Source organism: Salmo salar, chromosome ssa01 (assembly GCF_905237065.1).
Source record: "Salmo salar chromosome ssa01, Ssal_v3.1, whole genome shotgun sequence".
Lineage (NCBI taxonomy): Eukaryota > Metazoa > Chordata > Actinopteri > Salmoniformes > Salmonidae > Salmo > Salmo salar.
In genome coordinates, this window is record NC_059442.1 from 71,311,494 (window position 1) to 71,326,675 (window position 15,182).

A 15,182-nucleotide genomic window follows, 5' to 3' on the forward strand; every position below is an offset into this window, starting at 1 on the left:
TTAGTTTGCTTGTGAGGTGGGTTGATTAGTTTACTTGTGAGGTGGGTTGACTAGTTTGCTTGTGTGGTGGTTTGACTCTTTGGCTAGTACTTATTCATCTATATTTCTGATTAATGCTTTTGGCGGGTGTCTGTTGTCCCATAGGGAACTTTGACTGGGTGGGGAATGAGTTTATGTTCAACGCTGGAGCAGGCATGGTGATCAGTCAGGCAGAGGGGCTGAAGGAGAGGAACTCAACGTTGGTGGAACAGGTGAGGGCTGCGTTCCAGCGGGACTGGTATTCACGCCACACCATGAGCCTGCAGGCTAACAAGATCCCAGTCTGCAACAAGCACCAGCTCAACCAATTGGCACATCTCAAAATCAGTCAACCACCAGAGAGCAATGGGAGTCACGAGAGTCCCAATGGCTCCCTCTGAATCCAAAGACATGTGCTGTGTTACAAGACTGTTTTATGCAGGCTTTAAGAGAAAAATAACTGTTTGAATGCTGAAATCGGATACAATTTACAACTTGTTTTAGGTAATATTTGTTTTTCTATCACGTCTGCTGTTTATTTCATCCTCTATGACTGTTTCTTACATAAGACATGGGCAGGGAACTGATGAAATAAATATATTTTCTATTGATTGCCAAACCTAAACATAGTTAATTGTTTAATCCATTTTGCCAATAATGTCATCATTTATCACAACCCTTTAAAACCCTCTCTGACCAAAACACGGTTGGATCAGCATGGACAGTAGTGTGGAGATACAGTTTTTCCTATACAAATCTATACTCCAAGGATGTTTACCTTGTGTCTTCAATATTCATTTTTAAAGCGCAGAATTCCTCCAGCCTCGACCAAATGAACAGGTGCCATTTGTCAGTTGGACAACAGCTGATCAAATGAAGCGAATGGGAAAATAACAGACTACCAGAAGCATGTCTTGATCTCATCTGACTCATAAGCTACTGACATCTTTCAGGTGTTTATTGTTGCAGAGTACAGACAATTATGCCACATTGACATCAATCTACTTTGGTATTGCATCTAAAATCCTGTTTTGGTCTCAACTAGAATGTATACTTGATTATGTTTAATATTACCATACCAGGAGTTGATCTCAGAATCTTAACTCAATTTCCGGGATTATGATACATTAACCAATTTTAAGAAGAAAAAATTGTTGCATATTTTATTATATTCTGTATATTGTCTTTGTTGGAAACACTCAAAAGGGTAGAACTAGATATATATTCAACTTTTAATAGAGCTTTAGGCCTCTTGTGTTGTTTTAACATGATCAAGAAATGTATCTATTACTGGATTTTTCATGAAATGTACATTTCGGTAAAAAAGTGTCTCGCTTCCTTGATTATATTGGAAAGTATTGAAAACCACCACTACAGAAACAAACTTCCCTGGGCTTTACTTAGTTTGTAAATGTATATGCTACCATACCACTGTCATATGCTGTCATATGATAAACAGAGAAACAACAACAGAGGTCGATAGCACACTAACATTGGAAGGTGCTGAGCTGCCATTTAAGGTCTAAGGTATTCGTTTGGTCAAGTTACAAGACAGGACAATGATTTTACCTAATGGAATATGGTCTTCGTGAATAATTGGGTTTCTTTCCGGTATAACTCATCTGGAAAAAGGTATCTAACCAGTGGGACAACTGTAGCTCTCTTTGGAAGCAGATGTTGACTTATTTACCAGATATTGAAAAAACTGTTGTTGGAGGGGATTTCAGTCAGTAAGATCAATAGCATGAATTTTTAAAGACTGCTAGACACCGTTTCCAGCTTCCCCTAAGGACATGTTTTGAAATAAGACTGCATGCATTGCTTAACTTAACACTGACAGAGAAAATAACCACAGAACCTCTTTACATCACCCGCATGATACAAGCTTTGCACCTAATCATCAAAGATGATCAACTACAGGAGTTGTTAACATCTTTTAATGATTATGTCACGCCAATTAATAGCCTATCTGTGGTGGTTGATGGGAATTATACTTCTATTAATTGTAATATCTGTATTTTCATTGTCTTTTTACAGTAATATAATGGGAGAACACTTTCTCTATGGTTACAGGTGGTTCTCTTTGCACATATTCTGTTTTCATTGGGGTTCTTTTATATCTGTACCTATTTTGATACAGGAAAAATATTAATAGTAGACTGAAAAAATAACAATGCACTTCCTGAAAATATTTTGTCAGTGTTAACCAGAACATAAATGTAGCATTAACAAACATCTATGATGTACACTGCACTTGTGCCAGACAATGTTCTTAAACGAGTTTAATCTGAAAGTAAATATCTGTACAACAATTTACCCTTTAACTATGTCCTCTTATCAAAAAGAGGGAGTCCAAGGCCTCTGACTGCTTTTGGTGCAACGGTCCAGAGTGGGCTATTTCAAATATTGTTTACAGAGTACCTCAATATTGACTGTCAATGCTCTGTTTAGGGTGCTCTTTGTCACTTTTTTTCACTTATTGCTGACATATCTTACTCTTGATGAGCAATGCTGGGATTAACATTTACATATTTTGTCATTTAACAGACGCTCTTATCCACAGTGACTTACATTTACTAACCTATACATCGAACCCATTAAGAACTGATCAGAGCAAATAATATTTGGGGTGAGTCCCAGATAAAATCTAGAAACTGTCCCTGACTAACTGTTGCCACCTAGAGTTAGTTCGAGGAAAGGCTATTTCTCTTACCTGCAAACAGGCACAAAAGATGTCTAAAATAATCAATTGTGGTTTAGACAGATATCCTACATTTGATTAGAATTGTCTCCTGTGTTGTTTTCTCAAGATGTTACATTAGATTGGTAAATCCAGAGTAGGCCAACATGTCATAGGCTACTACTGACTGGTAAATCTGTTCATTAAAGGTATGATTGTAATATTAAAATAATAATTGGAAGGATACCACTGTGGTCAAGGTGATCACACAGTTCATTCAAAAAGCACATTGCATCACATCACAACAGTGAAGATGTTAATTTCACTACCGTCTATTACAGTACAATTACTGCCCTCTGGAGGACAATATGTCCCACCAATTGATTATACACTGAGTGTACAAAATATTAAGAACTCCTTCCTAATATTGAGTTGCACACCTCGGCCCCACGAAGCGTTCCACAGGGATGCTGGGCCATGTTGACTCCAATGCTTCCCACAGTTATGTCAAGTTGGCTGGATATCCTTTGGGTGGTGAACCATTCTTGATACACATGGGAAACTGTTGTGTGTGAAATACCCAGCAGTGTAGCAGTTCTCGACACAAACCAGTGAGCCTGGCACCTACTACCATACCCCATTCAAAGGCACTTAAATATTTTATCTTGCCCATTCAGTCTCTGAATGGCACACATACACAATCCCTGTCTCAATTGTCTCAAGGTTTAAAAATCCTTCTTTAACCTGTCTCCTCCCCTTTATCTACACCGATTGAAGTGGATTTAACAAGTGACATCAATAAGGGATCATAGCTTTCACCTGGATTAACCTAGTCAGTCTGTCATGGAAAGAGCAGGTGTTCATAATATTTTGTCCAATCAGTGTACATTATGCTATCTCTGTTTTGCTTCTATTTTGCTCAGTTTTGGCATACTCACTCCTTGTATGCCCTGCCTTTATGAACTGTATAGTACAATAGACAGAGCCTTCTTTAAAATTATAGAATTTCAAAATTCAAAAGGAATGTATATTTATTGTATAACCTTGTTGATGCCTATATCTAATTGATACATTTAATTTGTACTCTTAATAAAACATGTTCTGACATTGTATTGTGGTTTTATTCAGAGCCTGTTCATGTCACTGTCCAGTCCAACCTCAGTGACTATCCATTTCAGATTACTTGTGATTTAAACTGTGGGGGTTTAACCTATGAACTAATTAACCCTATCTCAAGAGTGGGGATGGTGAGGGCTCTCAATCCTGAAACTAGGCTAAGTATACTGACTCAATCACCCTATTCAGGCATAGAGGGAGCTCAGTAGCCTCGTAATTAGCAGACTGATTACCGCCAGAGAGGAAAAGGCAAAGTGAGAGGCTCCACTCCCGTCAAAATCTGCCTATGCAGAACAAGTGGGGACGGAGGTCTATGATAGAGTGCCGGATTTGGTCAACTGAAATTTGTATTGCTAATTTGCTGAGTGAGGCTTATTTGATCGAATAGAAGTTTCGTAATGTTTAGGTTGTTACGAATATACTGATATAAGTGGATGTGTGTTAGTCTGAGTACCAGTCTCTTAAGCTAACATTACACTCCTTGTTATTGCTTTGGCACATGACATGGAGTACAGGGAATGGATTAGCTAAAGAGACTGGTACCCAGGTTAGACGCACGTGGCATCTCGGCAACTATTCTTTTCGTTTTTTCAAGAAAAACGATTTTATATCGGAGTTGTTGGTTCACACGCATATCTGGCCTCTCATTGGCTAGAATGTTCCCACCTGATCTCACCTCCTCCCACCTGCCTTTTCCGCCTTTGCAACAACGACTCCCATTGTTAGGGTGGAGACAAGACCATCTCATCATTATATAGAGTATGGTCAGATTCCCCTGCTCAGACGTTGCATACATCAACCAATGGTTGCGTGCCACGTTATCGACTGACAGATTACTATTGCCGTGTTCACATGCAAGTCGGAACTAGGAAACTCTGAAATGTCAGACTTGCTAACTGGTTGTAGTTATACACGTGCCATGTTCAACCAGTTGGCAAGTCGGACATTTACACATTTTCTAGTTCTGACTAGCACGCGAACACGGCAAATAACATGATGTGGCTAGCTGATACTTACAATACCTATCCAGGTGTTGTAAGATCTGGCATGCGTCAGCAATGCCTGGGCAGAGGAACGCACCCTATCTCTGTTAGAGCTACACTGATATCCATGTAAGTTCAGTGAGCTCAGGCGGCTTGCGAGGCTTGCGAGGCTAGGGGCGCTCCCTCTGCTCAGGTGAAGCGACGTCACGCAACAACCAATGGGCGAACTGTGCCGGTTCATGCTGGGTTCATAGCTGAAGAAAGTGTCCCAGCGCCCCAAAAAATGACGCTTCTGACTGAAGTAGAGTCACCGGATGCGTTCCTATTCTTAGACCTTGCTGACACCTGACAGATCTTTGCCTGGATAGGTATTTTATGTATCAGCTAACCACGTTACAGCACTTTGTCAGTCAATGACGTGGCACGCAACCATTGGTTGTTGCCTCGCCTCGGCTTATTAGCTGTGGAACGTGCCCACCGCCTGCATTGGCGAAATAGCAGGGAATTGAGCAGTGCTGTAGTTGGTCCAAAGATGGTGAATAAATAAAGATAGTTCACTCAGGCCGATTACCATTTAAAAAAGGTCAGTTCTGGTCTTCTTAACAGGGAGATTCTCTCATAGACACCAAAGCAATAGCAGCTGGATCTGGTCTGCTTAATTAATTGACTGTAATGTAACCAGAAAAAATGGAGTGGGGTGTCTCGCTTCCTCTTCAGTTTCTGGTTGGTCTCCACCACCTAAAAGGCTCTGCATGGTCAGTCCAATGTCTACAGTAGCCCTACAGCATTTATTGTGATATGGCCTCTGCAGAAGTCAGGGCATTCCAACTTCTTGCTTTTCACGGAGCAGAGCAGAGCTGTTGTGAAGGAAGTTGTCAAGGAAGTGAGTTTCTGTTTATACAGGACCTACCGCCCCCACCTATCATCAACCAATCAAATCAAATCAAATTGCATTTGTCATATGCGCCGAATACATCAGGTGTAGACCATACCGTGAAATACTTATTTACAAGCCCTTAACCAACAACGCAGTTAAGAAAAATATCTACTAAATAAACTAAAGTAAAAATTAAAAGAGCAACAATAAAATAACAATAACGAGGCTATATATAGTGGGTATCGGTACTGAGAAAATGTGCGGAGGTACAGGTTAGTTGAGGTAATTGAGGTAATATGTACATGTAGGTAGGGGTAAAGTGACTATGCATTGATAATAAACAGCGAGTAGCAGCAGTGTAAAAAAAAAGTGTGGGGGGGTTAATGCAAATATTCTGGGTAGCCATTTGATTAGCTGTTCAGCAGTCTTATGGCTAGGGGGTAGAAGCTGTTAAGAAGCCTTTTGCACCTAGACTTGGCGCTCCAGTACCACTTGCTGTGCGGTAGCAGAGAGAACAGTCTATGACTAGGGTGGCTGGAGTCTTGGGCAATTTTTAGGGCCTTCCTCTGACACTGCCTAGTATAGAGGTCCTGGATGGCAGGAAGCTGGGCCGTACGCACTACCCTCTGTAGCGCCTTGCGGTTGGAGGCCGAGCAGTTGCCATACCAGGCGGTGATGCAACCAGTCAGGATGCTCTCGATGGTGCAGAACTTTTTGAGGATCTGAGGAACCATGCCAAATCTTTTCAGTCTCCTGAGGGGGAATAGGCGTTGTTGTGCCCTCTTCACGACTGTCTTGGGGTGTTTGGACCATGATAGTTGGTTGGTGATGTGGACACCAAGGAACTTGAAGCTCTCAACCTGCTCCACAACAGCTGTAGTTGTAGTCCACGATCATCTTCTTTGTCTTGAGCACGTTGAGGGAGAGGTTGTTGTCCTGGCACCACAATGGCAGGTCGCTGACCTCCTCCCTATAGGCTGTCTCATCGTTGTCGGTGATCAGGCCTACCACCGTTGTGTCTTCGGCAAAGATAATGATGGTCTTGGAGTCGTGCTTGGCCATGCAGTCATGGGGGACTAAGCACGCATGCACCCCTGAGGGGCCCCGTGTTGAGGATCAGTGTGGCATATGTGTTGTTGCCTACCCTTACCACCTGGGGGCGGTGTGTCAGGAAGTCCAGGATCCAGTTGCAGAGGGAGGTGTTTAGTCCCAGGGTCCTTAGCTTAGTGATGAGCTTTGAGGGCACTATGGTGTTGAACGCTGAGCTGTAGTCAACGAACAGAATTCTCATGTCAATGCGGAGCTATACGGAGCCCTCCGCATTGTTACAAAATTTGAGAGGTGCACAGCGATGCAGTACGGAGCGTTGTTTGGCCTCTGCATGCCTCTGGAGGCTCTGCAATTGCATCACACCCTCCATACGAGCCTCCGACCACATTTGCGGATCAAGCATAAATTGGCTTTTACTCATTGAGATATAAAATAACTGGAGACTGCGTCCAAGATGGCCGACCATTGTTTTTAATGTAACCTTCTCACCTTAAAGGCGCTGCACAGTCAATCCAACTTCTGCATTGGCCTTGCAGCATTTACTGTGATATGGCCTCTGCAGAAGTCAGGGCATTCATACTTCTTGTGCTTCTCTGAGCATTGCAGAGCAGTTCTGAAGGAAGTTGTCAAGGAAGTGAGTTTGTGTTTATACAGGACTTCCCGCCCGCGCCTACCATCAACCAATTGGGGGCCCTCATCATTGGTACACATTTTTAGAGGCGCATGGCGATGTGGTACTGAGCTCAACTTGGCCTCTGTGTGCCTCCAGAGGCTTCGGAATTGCGTCACACAATCTATATAGCGCCTCCGACCTCATTTTCGGATCAAGCATAAATTGCCCGTTTCGTCAAATACAGTACAGTATGAAGATAGGCAGAAACTGCTTCTCCAATAGAAATCCCCGATCACGCTTGTAGTTGACGTCATGGCGACGTTGGCTAGCTAAACACATGCGCGGAAACACGTCATTTGGTCTAACACGGAACCCAAACCGGTTGCGTGTGTGCGCCATCGTGTATAAATGTATTTTGTCCCCCCACACCAAACACGATCACAATATGCAGGTTAAAATATCAAAACAAACTCTGAACCAATTACATTAATTTGGGGACAGGTCGAAAAGCATTAAACATTTATGGAAATTTAGCTAGCTTGCACTTGCTAGCTAATTTGTCCTATTTAGCTAGTTTGCTAGCTAATTTGTCCTGGGATATAAACATTGAGTTGTTATTTTACCTGAAATGTACAAAATCCTCTACTCCAACAATGAATCCACACATAAAACGGTCAACTGAATCGTTTCTAGTCATCTCTCCTCCTTCTAGCCTTTTTCTTCTCTTGACTTTATATTGCGATTGGCAACTATCATAAATTAGATGCATTACCGCCACCGACCTCATTCGTCTTTCAGTTACCCACGTGGGTATAACCAATGAGGAGATGGCACGTGGGTACCTGCTTCTATAAACCAATGAAGAGATGGGAGAGGCAGGACCTGCAGTGCGATCTGGGTCAGAAATAGAACTGACTTCTATTCGTTGGCATGCGCGAGCAGTGTGGGTGCAATATTTGAATAATATAGATTTCAAAATGTATTTTGCAACGCTCGCACACGCGACGCGAGCGGTGTAGTCAGCCTGTAAAGGTAGTCTCGCACCGAATTAGACATCTGCGTGCCTTTTACTCCCATAGGGCGGCGCACAATTGGCCCAGCGTCCTGGTTAGGGTTTGACTGGTGTAGCCCGTCATTGTAAATAAGAATTTGTTCTTAACTGACTTGCCTAGTTAAATAAAGGTAAAACATATACTTTTTTTTTTAATAGTCATCAAATCAAAGGCACTCCTTCAATATAATGTTTTTGGAAAATGAAAACGTGTCAGTATATCACTTTCACGAGGTTGGAGTAATAACATGTTCAATTACTTAAGACAATGGCTCAAATCTAGGTTGAGCCTTTAGATTTCAAGAAAATTAACAACTAAAAGGAATACTTTTTCAACTTCTCTCATTGACTTCCCAAACTCTAGCCTGGTCTGATTGGCCTGCTTCGCAAGCGTTCCCGGAAGTCTCGCGATGTTGTGCCTCTGGGTTTAGAAACTATGGTTTCATGATTGCTGCCACTTTTCTTACTAGGATTACTACACATGCACACTAGGCAGCAGATCAACAATTTACATTCGTACATCATACAAAACAGAATGCAGGTATTAACGAGAAAATACTGAAACAAACGAAAAATATATAAAAAATAAACAATTCTAGTGCAATTGTAATCACTCTGAAAAAATCTTATTGGAATAAAAAAAAAAAAAAGATTTAACCTTTATTTAACCAGGTAGGCTAGTTGAGAACAAGTTCTCATTTGCAACTGCGACCTGGCCAAGATAAAGCATAGCAATTCGACACATACAACAACACAGTTACACATGGAATAAACAAAACATACAGTCAATAATACAGTAGAACAAAAGAAGAAAAAAAAGTCTATATACAGTGAGTGCAATTGAGGTAAGTTAAGGCAATAAATAGGCCATGGTGTTGAAGTAATTACAATATAGCAATTAAACACTGGAATGGTAGATGTGCAGAAGATGAATGTGCAAGCAGAGATACTGGGGTGCAAAGGAGCAAGATAAATAAATACAGAATGGGGATGAGGTAGGTAGATATATGGGCTGTTTACAGATGGGCTATGTACAGGTGCAGTGATCTGTGAGCTGCTCTGACCGCTGGTGCTTAAAGCTAGTGAGGGAGATATGAGTCTCCAGCTTCAGACCAAAGGAGGAATTGGCTTAGGGGGTGACCAGTGAGATATACCTGCTGGAGCGCGTGCTACGAGTGGGTGCTGCTATGGTGACCAGTGAGCTGAGATAAGGCGGGGCTTTACCTAGCAGAGACTTGTAGTTAACCTGTCGCCAGTGGGTTTGGCAACGAGTATGAAGCGAGGGCCAACCAACGAGAGCGTACAGGTCGCAATGGTGGGTAGTGTATGGGGCTTCGGTGACAAAACGGATGGCACTGTGATAGACTGCATCCAGTTTGTTGAGTAGAGTGTGGGAGGCTATTTTATAGATGACATCACCGAAGTCGAGGATCGGTAGGATGGTCAGTTTTACGAGGGTATGTTTGGCAGCATGAGTGAAGGATGCTTTGTTGCGATATAGGAAGCCGATACTGTATTAATTTTGGATTGGAGATGCTTAATGTGAGTCTGGAAGGAGAGTTTACAGTCTAACCAGACAACCAGGTATTTGTAGTTGTCCACGTATTCTAAGTCAGAGCCGTCCAGAGTATTGATGCTGGACGGGCGAGCAGGTGCGGGCAGTGATCGATTGAATAGCATGCATTTAGTTTTACTTGCGTTTAAGAGCAGTTGGAGGCCACAGAAGGAGAGTTGTATGGCATTGAAGCTCGTCTGGAGGTTAGTTAACACAGTGTCCAAAGAGGGGCCAGAAGTATACAGAATGGTGTCGCCTGCATAGAGGTGGATCAGAGAATCACCAGCAGCAAGAGCAACATCATTGATGTATACAGAGAAGAGAGTCGGCCCGAGAATTGAACCCTGTGGCACACCCATAGAGACTGCCAGAAGTCCGGACAACAGGCCCGCCGATTTGACACACTGAACTCTATCAGAGAAGTAGTTGGTAAACCAGGTGAGGCAATCATTTGAGAAACCAAGGCTGTCGAGTCTGCCAATAAGAATGTGGTGATTGACAGTCGAAAGCCTTGGCCAGGTCGATGAATACGGCTGCACAGTAATGTCTCTTATCGATGGCGGTTATGATGTCGTTTAGGACCTTGACCATGGCTGAGGTGCACCCATGACCAGCTCTGAAACCAGATTGCATAGCGGAGAAGGTACGGTGGGATTCGAAATGGTTGGTAATCTGTTTGTTAACTTGGCTTTCAAAGACCTTAGAAAGACAGGGTAGGATAGATATAGGTCTGTAGCAGTTAGGTTCTAGAGTGTCACCCCGTTTGAAGAGGGGGATGACCGCGGCAGCTTTCCAATCTTTGGAAATCTCAGACGATACAAAAAAGAGGTTGAACAGGCTAGTAATAGGGGTTGCAACAATTTCGGCAGATAATTTTAGAAAGAGAGGGTCCAGATTGTCTAACCCGGCTGATTTGTATGGGTCCAGATTTTGCAGCTCTTTTAGAACATCAGCTATCTGGATTTGGGTGAAGGAGAAATGGTGGGGGCTTTGGCAGGTTGCTGTGGAGGGTGCCGGGCAGTTGACCGGGGCAGGGGTAGCCAGGTGGAAATCATGGCCAGCCGTAGAGAAATGCTTATTGAAATTCTCAATTATAGTGGATTAATCGGTGGTAACAGTGTTTCCTAGCCTCAGAGCAGTGGGCAGCTGGGAGGAGGTGCTCTTATTCTCCATGGACTTTACAGTGTCCCAGAACTTTTTTGAGTTAGTACTACAGGATGCAAATTTCTGCTTGAAAAAGCTAGCCTTAGCTTTTCTAACTGCCTGTGTATATTTGTTCCTAACTTCCCTGAAAGGTTGCATATCACGGGGGCTATTCGATGCTAATGCAAAACGCCACAGGATGTTTTTTGTGCTGGTCAAGGGCAGACACGTCTGGAGTGAACCAAGGACTATATCTATTCCTAGTTCTACATTTTTTGAGTGGGGCATGCTTATTTAAGATGATGAGGAAGGCACTTTTAAAGAATAGCCAGGCATCATCTACTGACGGGATGAGGTCAATGTCATTCCAGGATACCCCGGCCAGGTCGATTAGAAAGGCCTGATCACAGAAGTGTTTTAGGGAGTGTTTGACAGTGATGAGGGGTGGTCGTTTGGTCACAGACCCATTACGGATGCAGGTAATGAGGCAGTGATCGCTGAGATCTTCATTGAAAACAGCAGAGGTGTATTTGGAGGGCGAGTTAGTTAGGATGACATCTATGAGGGTGCCCGTGTTTACGGTTTTGGGGTTGTACCTGGTAGGTTCATTGATCATTTGTGTGAGATTGAGGGCATCAAGCTTAGATTGTAGGATGGCCGGGGTGTTAAGCATGTCCCAGTTTAGGTCACCTAGTAGCACGAGCTCAGAAGATAGATGGGGAGCAATCAATTCACATATGGTATCGAGGGCACAGCTGGGGGCAGAGGGAGGTCTATAGCGAGCGGCAACAGTGAGAGACTTGTTTCTGGAAAGGTGAATTTTTAGAAGTAGAAGCTCGAATTGTTTGGGTACGGAACCTACACTGTTACATTTGCAGTAGATTGCAACACCGCCCCTTTGGCAGTTCTATCTTGGCGGAAAATGTTATAGTTAGCGATGGAGATTTCAGGGTTTTTGGTGGTTTTCCTAAGCCAGGATTCAGACACGGCTAAGACATCCGGGTTGGCAGAGTGTGCTAAAGCAGTGAGTAAAACAAACTTAGGGAGTAGGCTTCTAATGTTAACATGCATGATACCAAGGCTTTTACAGTTACAGAAGTCAACAAATGAGAGCACCTGGGGAGTGGGAGTGGAGCTAGGCACTGCAGGACCTGGATTAACCTCCACATCACCAGAGGAACAGAGGAGAAGTAGGATAAGGGTACGGCTAAAGGCTATACAAACTGGCCGTCTAGCACGTTCGGAACAGAGAGTAAAAGGAGCAGGTTTCTGGGCACGATAGCATAGATTCAAGGCGTAGTGTAAAGACAAAGGTAAGGTAGGATGTGAGTACATTGGAGGTAAACCTAGGCATTGAGTAATAATGAGAGAGATATAGTCTCTAGAGACGTTTAAACCAGGTGATGTCATCGCATATGTAGGAGGTGGAACAACATGGTTGGTTAAGGCATATTGAGCAGGGCTAGAGGCTCTACAGTGAAATAAGACAGTAATCACTAACCAGGACAGTAATGGACGAGGCATATTGATATTAGAGAGAGGCATGCGTAGCCAAGTGAACATATGGATCCAGTGAGTGGTTGGGCTGACTGGGGACACGGCGATTCAGACAGTTAGCAGGCCGATGCTAACAGTTAGTAGGCCGGGGCTAAACAAGCTAGCAGTTAGCAGACCGGGGCTGGCAAGCTAGCAGTTAGCAGACCAGGTTAGCAAGCAAGCAGTTGGCAGACCGGGGCTAGCAGTTAGCAGACTGGGGCAAGCAAGCTAGCAGTTAACAGACTGGGGCTAGCAAGTTAGCCTTTGGGGGACGTCGCGATGGGGGTAAGTCTGTTTTTGCCTCTTCGTGCGGTGACATCGATAGACCAGTCGTGGAATTAGTAGGGTTCCAAGTAGCTCTAGGTAGCTAGTAGGCCTTCAGCGGACGTCACACCTGAGGGGCCTGTTGGAATCCTCGGGCAGATTATGTCGGTTTTCCAGTCGTAGAGGATCGGCGGGGTTCCGTGCCCCGTACCGGCAGTAGAAGGGGTCCGGATATTGTAGCCCAGGAGTGGGCTTCGGTGGTAGCGCAGGAGCCCTGGCTGGGCTAGCTTCAGGCTAATTGGTGCTTGCTCCGGGATGGAAACGCTAGCCAGGAGTAGTCATCCGGGATTGCGGTTAGCTAGTTGCGAAGATCCAGATGAAAATGTTCAGAGTTTGCGATAGGAATCCGAGGATATGGGGAATACATAAATAATAATAATAATAATAGGTCCGTTATGCTCTGGTTTGAGTCACATTGTTCAAACTGGCAAGAGTTTTCCGAGCTAAAGGTTATCTGATGACCGCTAGCAATGGTTTGCTGACTGATAGCTGGTAGGTAGTTAGCTGGCTAGCTTCAGTTGAGGGATTCCAGATCCGAAGTAAATAGAAATACTTTAGAGAAAAAAACAGATCCACGCCACATTGGGTGAGGCGGGTTACAGGAGAGTATTTAGAAGTTGAGGTTTAGGAAAATATTTTAAAAGATATGCGAAGAAAAAGATGTAAAGAGATATATACAAGGGACACGACAGGACAAGGACAAAGACAAAGACGTCTGACTGCTACGCCATCTTGGAAATCTATAATTATTTAGGAAAATGTTATTCTTGTTATTGTTCACTAGGGTTAATGTTTTCATAAAGTAGTTAAATTCAATAAAAAAAATAAAAAAATTGGTATAGAATTTTGGAATTTTTGTTTGTGTATGAAGTATTTGGCAACAAGAATAAAAAAAATCACAATCATTTCAGTGGTCTTGTTATCATTGCAATAGTAACATATTATATATTTCATGTCAAAAACATAGGTTGTGTTCATAATGGTAAATAAGTATTTTGCAAGGTTTTCCCAAAATTCGGACACAAATTTACATTCAAAGAACAAGTGAGACACCTTCTTTTTCACAGAAAACGCAGATATCATCAATTGCCACAAATTTGGATATCATAGAATTACATGGATATATCTTATGTAAAATTTTGAAGTGCACTTCCTTAACTTTGTTTGGTATACAATATTTGTAAGGGCTTAAGATTGCATTTTTCCATACAATGTCAGGAATAAGCATGTTCCAGAAAAACTTTCCTCTCTGTGTGAGTTGGTTTCGTGAATGAAGAATTTGTGTTATATATTTATTACAACAAGATTTCTCAAGTAAGCCCACGCCTTCCAATCTGAGTTCTGGATAAACTTTGTGATCATTACCAAAACTAAGATTAGACCACTGGGAACGGCTTTGACCACAGAAATAAACTCTCTGAAAGGTATCTTTCAATGTTATAAATTGTTCACCCAGTTATGTCTGAATTATTCCACAAAAGAGCTTTATGTGGGGAAAAATTGTGCAGGAAACATATTTTCCTGGCCATTAAAGCTTGTTGGTGAAACCTAGCCAATTTAGCAGGTAATCTTTCAGGAATATAATTACATTTCAGTAAAAATTGAAGACCTCCCAACTTATTAAACACATTATTTGGAATGAAATACCATATCGAATCAGTATTGATCAAACATCTTTTCAACCAGTTTATCTTGAAAGTGTTATTTATGTCAACAAAATCCAACACTTCTAGACCGCCTTCAGCTCTTTTGTTAGAAAGGACTGACTTTTTTAGTTTGTGAGACTTATTTTTCCAGATGAAGTCAAGAAAGGTCTTATTCATCTCTTTACAAGTAGCAGGATTTACACATAATGATAATGAGGGGTACACAAAACGAGGCAGCCCCTCTGCCTTGGACAGAAGTACTCTCCCAAGTATAGAAAGATCTCTGTAGCCAATTATTGAATATATTTTTGGTTTTCTTAATTTTAGGAGAGAAATTCAAATGTTGTCTGACTAAGTGGTTTTCTGACAGATGTATTCTAAATATTTAACACAGTCCTTTACATGAATATTTTCTATGTCTTTATCATCAGAGTCAAATAAACATAAGATTTCACATTTAGAAACATTCCGCTTTAATCCTGATACAAAGACCGTACAGTATGAAGATAGGCTAGCTGGGCTCATGACGTCAGTGGAAGACAATAATGCCGCATTCAAAACAACTGGAAACTCGGAAATCTCCGACTTTC

The 15,182-nt window shown here is 42.5% G+C and overlaps 1 protein-coding gene across 2 annotated transcripts in view; it reads left to right on the forward strand.

The window, feature by feature from the left end:
* LOC106607954 (inactive phospholipase D5) overlaps positions 1–3,808 on the forward strand; it is a 62,039-nt gene extending 58,231 nt beyond the window's left edge. Inside the window, exons 10-11 of one of the 2 annotated variants that reach the window (XM_045721751.1) lie at positions 145–251; positions 825–3,808. In XM_045721751.1, the coding sequence (XP_045577707.1) occupies positions 145–251; positions 825–854 (137 nt within the window). In that variant the 3' untranslated portion in view covers positions 855–3,808. Of the gene's footprint in view, positions 1–144 lie in introns of both variants that reach the window. The other variant, XM_014205498.2, reaches the window with a different exon arrangement.
* The last annotated feature ends 11,374 nt before the right edge of the window (positions 3,809–15,182 follow it).